At 41.3% G+C, this 12,659-nt stretch overlaps 1 protein-coding gene across 1 annotated transcript in view; it reads left to right on the forward strand.

Annotated features, from left to right (window-relative positions):
• cfap61 (cilia and flagella associated protein 61) overlaps positions 1–12,659 on the forward strand; it is a 236,030-nt gene that overhangs the window by 51,984 nt on the left and 171,387 nt on the right. The window contains exons 7-10 of the mRNA XM_060831159.1: positions 1,775–1,916; positions 5,067–5,116; positions 11,887–11,976; positions 12,447–12,601. Coding sequence (XP_060687142.1) covers positions 1,775–1,916; positions 5,067–5,116; positions 11,887–11,976; positions 12,447–12,601 — 437 coding nt within the window. The remainder of the gene's footprint in view (positions 1–1,774; positions 1,917–5,066; positions 5,117–11,886; positions 11,977–12,446; positions 12,602–12,659) is intronic.

The raw sequence follows: 12,659 nt of genomic DNA on the forward strand, positions 1-12,659 counted from the left end.
ATCTGTAATGGACCAGGCCAGACCCCCTCAAAATGTTTTAACAAGGTAGCCTAGACACTAACTTTTTCTTATTTTAAGGGCAGATGTGAAGTGGATGTTCAAGGTGTGATGCAGCTGGTCAAACCACTTATCTTTAAGTAAGACAGAATTCATTTAAAAGGTACAGATGAAACACAAACAAAGGAAAACAGAATTTGGAATAACAAATATTTGAAACCTGAACTGACCCGATACTGCAACTTAATTAAGGAGCAGTTCCAATTCCATAAACACACCCCTTGGCAAAAGGTAAATTCAAACACAGGTTCCTACAGGCAGAAGACATTTCAAAAAGAGAAGTCAATCAAGAATCATCTGCTGAAGCAGCAGCTTCTGTTCCTGCTACCAGCAGTTTCTCTGCTACAATTAAACCAAACTATTAAAAACTTGAACTGTGACAACTGGCCACTCCCCTGCCATTGTTAAACTAGACACTTTTTGAGACATTTCATCACCTCTGCCTTTACAAGGCAAAAAAAAACCCAAGGACAAAATAACCTTGTTAAAGTGACAGCATTGTCACAATATATTTAAAACTTAAATTCTGTACTTTATTTGAGCCTTTTCCTTTCCTTGCCATCTCACTCCCATTGCTACTGTTAACTGTCAGAGTTTACTTTTAGTGAAAAGCAAATTCTGTTTCTTGTTTTGCATATGTTTTGCATTAGGCCAGTGCTGCCTTGTATGTGTTACATGTCAATGCAAAAGGCTTGTGTTGGGTAAGTGCGCACTAAGCCAGAAATTAAAAATATTACCTCTGTATCATATGCTATGTACCAAACAGCAGGCGTATAAATATTGAAATAAGAAGCCTACACTCATGGCTGATCCACGAAGTGCCCAAATTAATTTAGCAATAGCTTGCAAAATAGAACACAACAAATGCTGGAGATCAAAGTGGGTTAGCTTCCATGGAAAAAGAGCAAGCTAACATTTCGAGTCTGGATGGCTCTGATGGAGAGTCATCTTGACTCGAAACGGTAACTTGCTTTCTCTTCGTGGATGCTGCTTGACCTGCTGTGATCTCCAGCATTTGTTATTTTCAGTACAGATTCCAGCATCTGTAGTAATTTGTTCCTGCATGCAAAATAGAATGGTTTTGGTTGTACCCATTTTGTACCTGTAAATGAACAAAATATTGTTGAATTTCTACCTCAATAATTTTTCCAATAATTCATATATTGGCAAATGGTCACAATAAAGAAGTAAATTTGTGATGGTCACATGATAGTGAACATACAATTTTTATTGTTAAGGGCTGAATTAAGCGTGAGTTTGCAGTTTGTCTGCCATTTTGGCCCCAAGCCTCAGTGGAGGTGCCCTCAACTTTTAAGACTGGGGTCTATCAGCATCAGAGGATCCATGCCACAAATAGGAGACTGTGTTCACTGCTGTGACTGTTTTCAAAACCATTCCAGCAAATGTGTTTTCCTTCCACCTAGATTTGCCTCCCTATCCATATACCTGCTATATAATTATGTGCAGTTGTTCTCCCAGTCGTCCACTTGCATTTGTCACACCCATCTTACCAACTGGCATGCCAATGCTCCAAATTGCAGCTATCTCGCTAAAGAATGTAATACTGCCCTTGCTGTCAACAAGTGCATGCTCAAGTGCCCCTATGGGCCTGACATTGGTGTTCTGATACCAACAATAAGCTTCTGGCCAAAGTTTCTTTGTTCAGAAGCTTAAAACAACCTATGCTTATACAATGTTAATTTTATATATTATGCAGGTAAATAACTGTGCAGTGGGTTTCATAAGTGTGTGCAGTGAAGTGAATGTCAAACTCCTGAATGAATGTTTTGATTTACGTCCATTTCATGGTTTTTGTAAAACTCAAGAGGAATCGTCTCCAAAAATAACAAAGAGTTCAGGTACAAGTACCCATTTTATACTTGTAAATGAGTGGAATATTGTTGCATTTCTATATCAATAAACTTTCCTATAATGCATAAATTGACAAATAACTATTCACCATCCTGACTTGGAAATATATTGCAGTTCCTTCAGAGTTACATTTGGCCCCATGAGCTTGCTGTGCCATTCAATAAGGACTGATCCGACTTTCCACATATCCACTTTCCTGCCCTTATCCCCTGAACTCTTGATTCCCCTGTTGATCAAGAATCTATCTATCTCAGCTTCAAATATACACAATAACTCTGCACCCACAGCTGTCAGTAGCAAGGAGTTCTAAGGATACTCTATCTTCTGAGAAAAGAAATTCCTCCTTATTTCAGTCTTAAATTCAGAAGTCACATGACACTAGGTTATAGTCCAACAAGTTTATTTGAAATCACAAGCTTTCGGAGCGCTGCTCTTTCATCTGGTGAAGATTTCACCTGGCAAAGGAGTATTGCTTCAAAAGCTTGTGATTTCAAATAAACCTGTTAGAGTATAACCTGGTGTCATGTGATTCGGACTTTGTTCACCCCGGTCCAACTCCAGCACCTCCACATCAGTCTTAAATTGGCAACCCTTTATTCTGAGATGATGCTGTCTGGTCCAAGACTCTCATATTTCGGGAATGTCATCTCAGCATTTGCCCTGTCAAGTCCCTTAAGAATGCTGTATGTTTCAATGAGATCACCTTTCATTCTTCTAAATTCCAATGAACAGAGTCCCAGTCTGTTTAACCTTTACTCATAAAACAATCCTTCTATTCATCCCAGTGACCCTTTTCTGAATCACCTCCAATGAAATGATAAATAAGGAGACCAAAACTGCACACAGTACACTAGATGTGGTCTCACCAACACCTTGTACAATTGGAGTAAGACCTCCCTGCTTTGTAGCTACTTGTCTTAGGATCCTAGAGTACAAGCCATTAGAACCAGGGAACTTACCTGACTTTAGCCCCATTAGGTTGTCAACTTCTTTGGTGACTGTGATGGTACTCAATTCCTCCCTGTATTCTTTAGTATTAATGGAATGTTCGAACAATTTTCCATTGTAAAGGTTGATGCAAAATATCATTTTAACTCCTCTGCCATTTCCTTGTTCCCCAAAACCGTCTCTCCAGATTCATGTTCTGAGGGGCCAATATTCACTTTGATCTCTATCTTCCTTTTCATAGATTTAACGAACCTCTTATTGTCAGGTTTTATATTCCTTGTTAGTTTGCCTTTGTGGTTTATTTTCTCTTTATTATCTTTTTAGTTCACTCTTGCTGGATTCTGAATTTATCTCAGTTTTTGGGGCTATCGGTAGAATATCCTTTGTTAGAATTCAATTAATTCAGGATGATAGTGGTTTTAAGCAAGGCAGGAAAAGAGGTGGAGGAAAAATAAAAGAGAAAGATAGGATAGAAAAAGCGAGAGTGAATAAAAGAGAATGATAGTGCAATGCAAAAAATAGCTGGTAATAGTATAAGAAGTAAAAGGTATATTCAAATGTATGTGAAAAGCAGAGTGGATAGGCAGGACATCAGAAAGTTCCTAGCCCTATCGGGTGCCTCAATACTGCATGCTAGGTCATCGGAAGTTGGCAGTCATTAAGAGGCTGGCAGCCTTTGGTTTCTAAATATGGCATTGAGAGGCCCTGGTGAGGATCTTACAGCATAAAGATAAGTTTATTTTCCCTTCTTGTCATCGGGTCAGAGTCACATGGGGGGTGAAGTCAGGCATGTTAGAAGCAAGGGCAAGGTGGGGGCTAAAGAAGGTCACTCTTTTGACTGCCATCTTTGTCTTCAATTATCATCAGATAAACACAGCAGGCAGTTCACTATTGTTTCCCAGGTGGAAACTAACTACCTTTCTCTTCTACAGGAGAGGCAGGTGATCAGGAAGATGGTGAGATGAGGTCCTAAGTGGCTACTAACTGACTAGTTAAGAACTTTAATTGCTGGCAAGTTGGGAAAGTTTCCCAGCATTCTCACCCTTCTCACCCTGCATTTAATTACAGATGAAATGAGAAGGAGCTATTTTCTCTCCTGAACAAACTTGTGCAATTGTTTCTCCTTTTCACTACCTCTCTCTTCTCGAGGATTTGAAATTGTTGAACTTAATGCTGACTCCAGATAATCATGGGGAAGTGGCACTGAGCAAACTGTTGGAGCTGGAGGCTGAGAGGTCCATGGATCCTGATGAATTCCATCCTTGGGCCATAGTGTGTGTTCTTAAGAGGAGATGTTGATTAATATGCGTCAGACTTCTCATGCTGTAGGACTGTTTGCTAAACAGTAACTATACTGTCCTTGTCAGGTTGACCTGAGGAAATAGAGAGTTCAAAACCATTTCAGCTCACAGAAAAGAACAGCAGTATCCCTCCTGATTTCAGATGAGACAAAACACTAATGCTTACAACTTCAGACAAATTTAAATATCACACAACACCAGGTTATGATCCAACAGGTTTATTTGGAAGCACTAGCTTTCAGAACGCTGCTCCTTCATCAGGCAACACCTGATGAAGGAGTGGTACTCTGAAAGCTACTGCTTCCAAATAAGCCTGTTGGACTATAACCTGATGTTGTGTGATTTTTAACTTTGTCCATCCCAGTCCAACACCGGCACCTCCAAGTCATAACTTCAGACAAAGCACTGTTTTAGTACTTGTCAGTCCCGTGTGCAGATGTTTTAAATCTTAGTCCTTCTGTGTTCTAAAATTACAGCTTGCAATTTTACAGCAACTGTTGTGTAATGTCCCAAGAGGTTTCACAGGCATGTAAACTGACAAAAGGTGACAGTGATCCCAAGAACTAAACTAGGGGGAAAAAAAACGAAGGGGTGATTAAAAAGCTAGTTTTTAATGAGTGTCTTAACAAAGAGAGGGAGTAGATCAAATGTCTGATGGCCAGTTAAGCCTCCAGTCAATATTGCAGAAAACTGAGGAAACTTTACTTGCAGGCAGCCTCGCTTATCTTCCACATTTATAAAGTACATGGAGTTAAGGCCAAAAGGGGGTAAAAGCTAAAATGATGATTGCATTTAAAGGATGCTGTTTAGTTCTAATCAAACCAACATATGTGTCACTGTTCTGATTCATGGAGCTTAATTGAGGAATTATTGTTTTTCCATTAACAGAAAAGGAAATCAGTTCACCTGCAGTTTCTGAAAATAAAGCAGATGGAAAGGTATGTCACTTGTCACCAAAAAGAAGTGCAGTCAAAATTTCTTCAACTTTGAACTTGGCCTGGGAAAAGAAACTTGCATAATGTTTCTAACGGCAGCTACTCCTGGTTTTGTGTTTTAGTTAAGTTCCTAGTTTCTTAAAATTATTTTGGCTGAAATTTACTTGTCTATTCTTTGAATAGTTTGCACACTTTATCCATGTGCTCTTCTGTGCAAATTTTATGCTAGAATTGGTTCGCCTTAAGTAAGCCAACATTTTGGACTGCTGTGTTATGTATTGCCTAAAAATTCTATAACAGCACCTCAAATTTTATATATCGTCTTTACCTGATGTGTACATTAGCTCAAACATTTTCAGAACTCCAATGAAAAGCTTAACACTTATTTCACACTGCTACATTAATATTCTTCAGCCAAACTCTTTGCCAGGAGAAATAGAAGATAGAATTTCCAGATATTCCCATTTATTTGACACAATATTAACCAAGAATTTACATAAACTTTGCAGAAACGTTTACAGTATTTCTCTGTGGTTTCTGCTACTTCTGTTATAGAGCAAGATCTAGAAAAATCTTTTAAACATTTTAACTGCAAGTGGCAGATCTCATTGCTTCAGCATCTGAAAAGTTGATTATTAGGTCCAAGAAGACTAAAATGTAAGATAATAATAAGTTAAAAATTGTGACAGACTTTCACTTTATTTACTTCTGTCCAATCTACTTGTTAAATCTCTGTTTGGGATTCATGTAACTAGACCTTCATTACTTTTAAGTATGGAGTCATGCAGTGTTGAAATAGTAAGTCATTTTTCACTATTTTTAACTTCTGCCATATCCGGAACTAAGATGAGTGAGTCATCTTCCTTTGTGTCAGGTACGACTCTAAGCACTTTCAAATTTTCCCTTGACTCCAGTTTTGCTGGAGAAAAATCCCTCAGGAGGTATCTCATAAAAAAGGGGTGGCACAGTGGTTAGCACTGCTGCCTCACAGCACCAGAGATCTGGGTTCAATTCCTGTCTCAGGTGACTCTCTGCGTGGAATTTGCACATTCTCCCCATGTCTGCTTGGGTTTCCTCCAAGTGCTCCGGTTTCCTCCCACAATCCAAAAGTGTGCAGGTTAGGTGAATTGGCCATGCTAAATTACCTGTAGTGTTAGGTGAAGGGGTAAATGTAGGGGAATGGGTCTGGGTGGGTTGCGCTTCAGCAGGTCGGTGTGGACTTGTTGGGCTGAAGGGCCTGTTTCCACACTGTAAGTAATCTAATCTAATCTAACAGAATGGAACACAGAACAATGATGACCCCAAAAACAATTATTTTGTTGCGACCAAATTGTTATTAGAGGAAATAGCTGTCAAATTCCACTGGGTTAAAAATCACATGACACCAGGTTATGGTCCAACAGATTTATTTGGACGTACAACCTTTCAGAGCACTGCTCCTTCATCAAGTAGCTAATGGAGTAGGCTCATAGGACTTAGAATTTATAGCAAAAGATCAGTGTCATACACTGATGCGATGTATTGAACAAATCTAGATTGCTGTTAAGTCTTTCATCTTTTAGAATGGGTTACAGGTTTTGAGTCTTGAATATGTATATCTCAGAACTTCTCTCAAGTCACATTCACAAGATAACTTAAGATTTTATATTTAAAAAATGATATCTCAGTTCAGATAATGCAGCAAAAGTGTGAGGTTAGAGTCTACATGTATTCCAGTATCGAGTCAGACTGGTTCTATTTCCAAAGTAGGAATTTATAAAATGTCACATGGAATATAAAAAGTGTTGACTGCCTACAGATTGTGTGCTTTTTGAACAAAATAAAATGTATCTGCAAATACAAATTCAATGCATAGGTTTATATGTGTGTGTGCATGTGAGTGAGAGTGAATGCTTGATAGAGTGTGTGCATGAGTGTGATGGAATATATGCCTGTGAGAGGGTGTGCACATGGGTGTGAGTGTGTGTCTTAGAGAGAGCATGTGTATGAGAGAGGGTCTGCGTGAGTTTGTGAGTATGTAAGAGTGTGTGTGTATTTGTGCTTGTGTATGAGTGTGTAACAGTGTAGTGGGGTCACCTGTAGTGTGAAATGAACCCAAGGTCCCGGTTGAGGCCATTGTCATGGGTACCAAACTTGGCTATCAGCCTCTAATTGGCCGCTCTGTTGTTGTGTATCTGGAAGTTGCAGGACAGTCACCCAAAGATCCAAGGCCAAATGTCCCTGACCGCTGAAGTATTCCTTGACTGGGAGAGAACATTCCTGTGTGAAGATTGTTGCGTGGTGTCCATTCATCCATTGTCATAGTGTCTGCCTGGTCTCGCCAATGTACCATGCCTCTGTGTATCTTTGCCTGCAGCGTATGAGATAGACAACGTTGGCCACGTCACATGAGTGGGTAAAGACATTGACTGCAGATGATGGAAACCAGACTGTGGATTAGTGGTGCTGGAAGAGCACAGCAGTTCAAGCAGCAACCGAGGAACAGTAAAATCAACGTTTCGGGCAATAGCCCTTCATCAGGAATAAAGGCAGAGAGACTGAAGGGTGGAGAGATAAGCTAGAGGAGGGTGGGGGGTGGGGAGAAAGTAGCATAGAGTACAATAGGTGAGTGGGGGAGGCGATGAAGGTGATAGGTCAGGGAGGAGGGTGGAGTGGATAGGTGGAAAAGAAGATAGGCAGGTAGGACAAGTCATGGGGACAGTGCTGAGCTGGAAGTTTGGAACTAGGGTGAGGTGGGGGAAGGGAAATGAGGAACCTGTTGAAGTCGACGTTGATGCCCTGGGGTTGAAAAGTTCCAAGGCGGAAGATGAGGCGTTCTTCCTCCAGGCATCTGGTGGTGAGGGATGGCGGTGAAGGAGGCCCAGGAACTCCATGTCCTCGACAGGGCCACAGAGCGGTGGGGTTGATTGGTGCGGGTGTCCCAGAGATGTTCCCTAAAGCGCTCTGCTAGGAGGCGCCCAGCCTCCCCAAGGTAGAGGAGACCGCATCGGGGGCAATGGATACAATAAATGATATTGATGGATGTGCAGGTAAAACTTTGATGGATGTGGAAGGTTCCTTTAGGGTCTTGGATGGAGGCGAGGGACGAGGTGTGTGCACAGGTTTTGCAATTCCTGCAAAGGCAGGGGAAGGTGCCAGGAGGGGAGGGTGGGTTTAGGGGGGGCGTGGACCTGACCAGGTAGTCACGGAGGGAACAGTCTTTGCGGAAAGGGGTGGGGAGTGAAATATATCACTGATGGTGGGGTCTTTTTGGAGGTGGCGGAAATGTCGGCGGATGATTTGGTTTATGCGAAGGTTTGTAAGGTGGAAGGTGAGCTCCAGGGGCGTTCTGTCCTTGTTACAGTTGGAGGGGTGGGGTCTGAGGGCAGAGGTGCATGATGTGGACGAGATGCATTGGAGGGCATCTTTAACACGTGCGAAGGGAAATTGCAGTCTCTAAAGAAGGAGGACATCTGGTGTGTTCTGTGGTGGAACTGGCCTTCCTGGGAGCAGATACAGTGGAGGCGGAGGAATTGGGAATACGGGATGGCATTTTTGCAAGAGGTAGGGTGGGAAGAGGTGTAATCCAGGTAGCTGCCTCACGTCCCGCACTTCCAGGGCATCAATGTGGACTTCAACAGTTTCCTCATTTCCCCTTTCTCCACCTCACCCTAATCCCAAACTTCCAGCTCAGCACTGTCTCCATGACTTGTCCTATCTGCCTATCTTCTTTTCCACCTATCCACTCCACCCTCCTCCCTGACCTATCACCCTCATCCCCTCCCCCGCTCACCTATTGTACCCAAGTCACATGAGTACCTGCTGTGTACATGGTGGGTGGTGTGTGACATGGTGTTGTAGTTGATGTTGTCCTCAAGTCTGGGCAGTTTGCTGTGAATAATGGTCTGTTAAAGTTTTGGTGGTTGTTTAAAGGCAAGAAGTGTAAGTGTAGGGAAGGTCTTGGCAAGGTACTCATCCACATTGATAATATGTTGTAGGCTGCAAAGAATGTGGCGTAGTGGCCTATCTGATGAAGGAGCAGCACTCTGAAAGTTTGTACTTCAAAATAAACCTGTTCAACTATAACCTGGTGTTGTGCAATTTTTAACTTTATCCACCCCAGTCTCACACTGGAACCTCCACTAGTGTTATAATTGTGAAAGCTTTTGTTTTTTTAGATTAGATTACTTACAGTGTAGAAACAGGCCCTTTGGCCCAACAAGTCCACACTGACCCTCCGTAGAGCAACCCATCCAGACCCATTCCCCTATATTTACCCCTTCACCTAACACTACGGGCAATTTAGCATGGCCAATTCACCTGACCTGTACATTTTTGGACTCTGGGAGGAAACCAGAGCACCCGAAGGAAACCCGCAGAGACACGGGGAGAATGTGCAAACTCCACACAGACAGTTGCCTGAGGCGGGAATTGAACCCGGGTCTCTGGCGCTGTGAGGCAACAGTGCTAACCACTGTGCCACCGTGCCACCCTAAGTTTTGGATGATCAAAAAAATTCATTCAGTTTTTTGGTGTTGCTGTGTTACCAGTTCTGAAATGTTTTTTTTTCAAGTTCCTTTAACTAGTTTCAAATCTGTGATAACACTGATAGATGCAAAGAAGGGAAATGTAAAATCAACAGTAGAGGTTTGGATTGACTTTTAAGGATCAGATTTAGTATCTACGTAGCATGGTATAAAGGCACAGAACAACTGGTTGAAATATGCAAAATGTATTTGTGAATGTAAGTTGATACAGAAGTAAGAATGTAAGTTGTATGATTCTTTAGGTATGTTGGACCTCATCCTACACAAGGATTGTGGCCTTCTGATCACACCATTGGTTGATCTCCTAATACACAAAATGCACTTAGTTCTTTGGATACGGAGAAGGTGAAATATACATTCAACAATCAAATCAGACAATGTCAGTATTTCCCCTAAAGTGATGAACATCATTTTTGTTAATACAGTAGACCTATAATAGGAATTTCCTCGGCTCCAGAAACATCACTGCTCATCAACTCTATCCATCCTAGATATGTGAGAGTCCACACAAGCAGTGCCATGATTGACTGACACCTCCGTCAGGTCAGGCCAAGGAAGTTGTATCTGCACCATGGATGTTAATCACTGAACATACTCCCAAGAGGCTGTTGATGTCCTTTAAACAAAAACACAAAAGAAAAACATGATAAATACCAAAAGAACCTCAGCTGCTGTAAAATCAGAGACAAAAACAGAAATTGTTGGAAAAGCTCAACAGGTCTGGTAGCATCTGAGGAGAGAAAGAGTTCATGTTTCAGGTCCAGTGACCCTCAGAACTAATAATGTGCATACACGTATCTCAGGAGAATAGCATGCATATTCCAGTGCCAGCAAACACAGCCTATTTTTCACGTTGACTTTCACATGCTTCCCATTTCTTGTGGTTGTAAAACTCAAGTCAGAAAATGCATTAGCAATGATATTCCCTATGACTTGCTAGTCACTTAGTGTTCATCTGAAATCATGATTTCATCTGTTTTGAATTCAATGTTTAAAATTGCTTCATGTTCATAAAAGTGACAGATCTTTGCATAACTGAAAATCTTAAATACAATTGTTACACTTCAGACCCAAGTTCTCAAATAACAATATATTATGAACATTTATAATAGTCCATATATATTACTGCAAAGTCATTTGTTGTCAAATGTAGCCACATTCAGGTTTTCCAGGACCAGTCTGCCTCAGCTTACTAATACCTTGGCTTCCTCAACATCATCATGGTTCCCTAAGTGTCTCCATTAGACTCCTTTTCTCCCTCATCTTAGGAGATAGGTGGTTGTTCTATCTTCCTGTCTGCAGGGCACAGCAAACAATCCTTCTCAGACCTCTGAGCAGTCCAGGCAATGGAAGCATATCTTCAGTAGATAAATTGTCTATTCAATGATGGCCCAGACAATACTTATTTTTTGTGTGCTTGCTATCCAGGCAACTGTAGCCTTCTTGCCTGTGGTCACAAATGAACTGAACATTGGAGTGAAATCCATCCACATCAGGAATTTGCCTGCATTATACCACAGAGCGCTGAGCATCACCTGTTCAGCAGTTTGCCCCTTGTAGAGGATGGAATTCAGCAATGTCTGCAAATCCAATGGCTCAGCTGCCTTGGCTGTCTGGGTGCCTGATGAACTGGACAAACAGATTTGCTTTCCTGCAAAGGGTGTGGTTGAACTCACAAATGCATCTCTGGCTTGCCAGTAGGTCAAACCCACATATGTCCTCGGCTGAGGCTGATGTTTGAAAGGAACCATGACTAGGAAACTAAATGCTGCTGTGATTTTCACAGCCCCAGGACCTCCGAAGCTATTTGACTGTGGATCTGCCTACAAAAGTGGCAGATACAGGTAACAGTTTCCATAGTCTCGAAGTTGGCTCTGGCGGTGCCTTTCACTCAATGTCACATAGGTGCAACACCTTTTTGTACACCATCTCTCAGTAGACCGCCTGATGTTGCTGAAGACCCTGGTTCCCCTCTCCAAGTTTATTTATCTTTCCACAGCTGCATACCCGAAGCCTTGTGCCCCTGCTTCTGTTGGCCTTGTTCTCTTCCTCCTTCATCTTAGCAGATAGAGTGGGGCATCACCTCTTACACCAGAAGCATTTGCACAACTAAAAAGGTTGGTCACAATGGGGCCAAGTAATATAAGGTTGTATTCACTGCAACTTGAAGGAAAAAGGCAACCCCACCAGATGCACTCATATGAAGGACAGGTTTACAAACATCTATTCTAATTTTTGACTAACAAGATTGCACCCATGAATGTAATTCCAGTGGGCTGGGGTGTTATTCATGATATTCTAATGAATGCAAAAGAGTCTCTTGATCGTGAAGATTTGGTAAGCTGATCTGGGGTTCTGAAAACTTAATACTGTTGGGAAACCGAATTTTTGTCTCTCACCCAATTAATTGTTTTAGATGGGCCTGGAAGATTCTGTCAATAAGGTTTATGGTTGATTCAAAAATCACGAATGTGCAATCAAAAGATATTTCTGAATAAGAAATAATTATTGCTAATTTTCTGGACCTATTTCAATTCTATAACAGTTTTCCTTTCTGAATCAGTTAAAATGACACTATTGTAGATATCTTATTCATAGTGAACATACCTTCACTGTACATTTTAGTAGAACAATCTTAGATTCCTGTAGTTTCAGCATATCTTCACATTTTCCAGTGTGTATTGTTACAAGCCTTATACTGACAAAGAATAATGTTTATGTATGCTGATATAATTAGTATGTGACTGAGTGTGCAAGGGCAAATGTAACTAAATGTAATTTCTTACCCTTGCCTCATCTTGCTGCAGGGAGAAGTGTCAGACAGTGCTGAAAATGCCAAATTGCCAGATGGTGATGTTGAAGACCAAACAACCAAAGAAATTGCTTCCAGTTCAAATGACAGCCAGTCTTCAAATGCTTTTTGCATTCAGTTGTTCTGCATTGAAGAAAAATATGAAACAAGGCAAGTTAATTATTTATTTTTGTCAGTTAGTGAGGATTATGTTTGACTATAGCAGTAA

Source organism: Hemiscyllium ocellatum, chromosome 10 (genome assembly GCF_020745735.1).
Source record: "Hemiscyllium ocellatum isolate sHemOce1 chromosome 10, sHemOce1.pat.X.cur, whole genome shotgun sequence".
Taxonomy (NCBI): Eukaryota; Metazoa; Chordata; class Chondrichthyes; order Orectolobiformes; family Hemiscylliidae; genus Hemiscyllium; species Hemiscyllium ocellatum.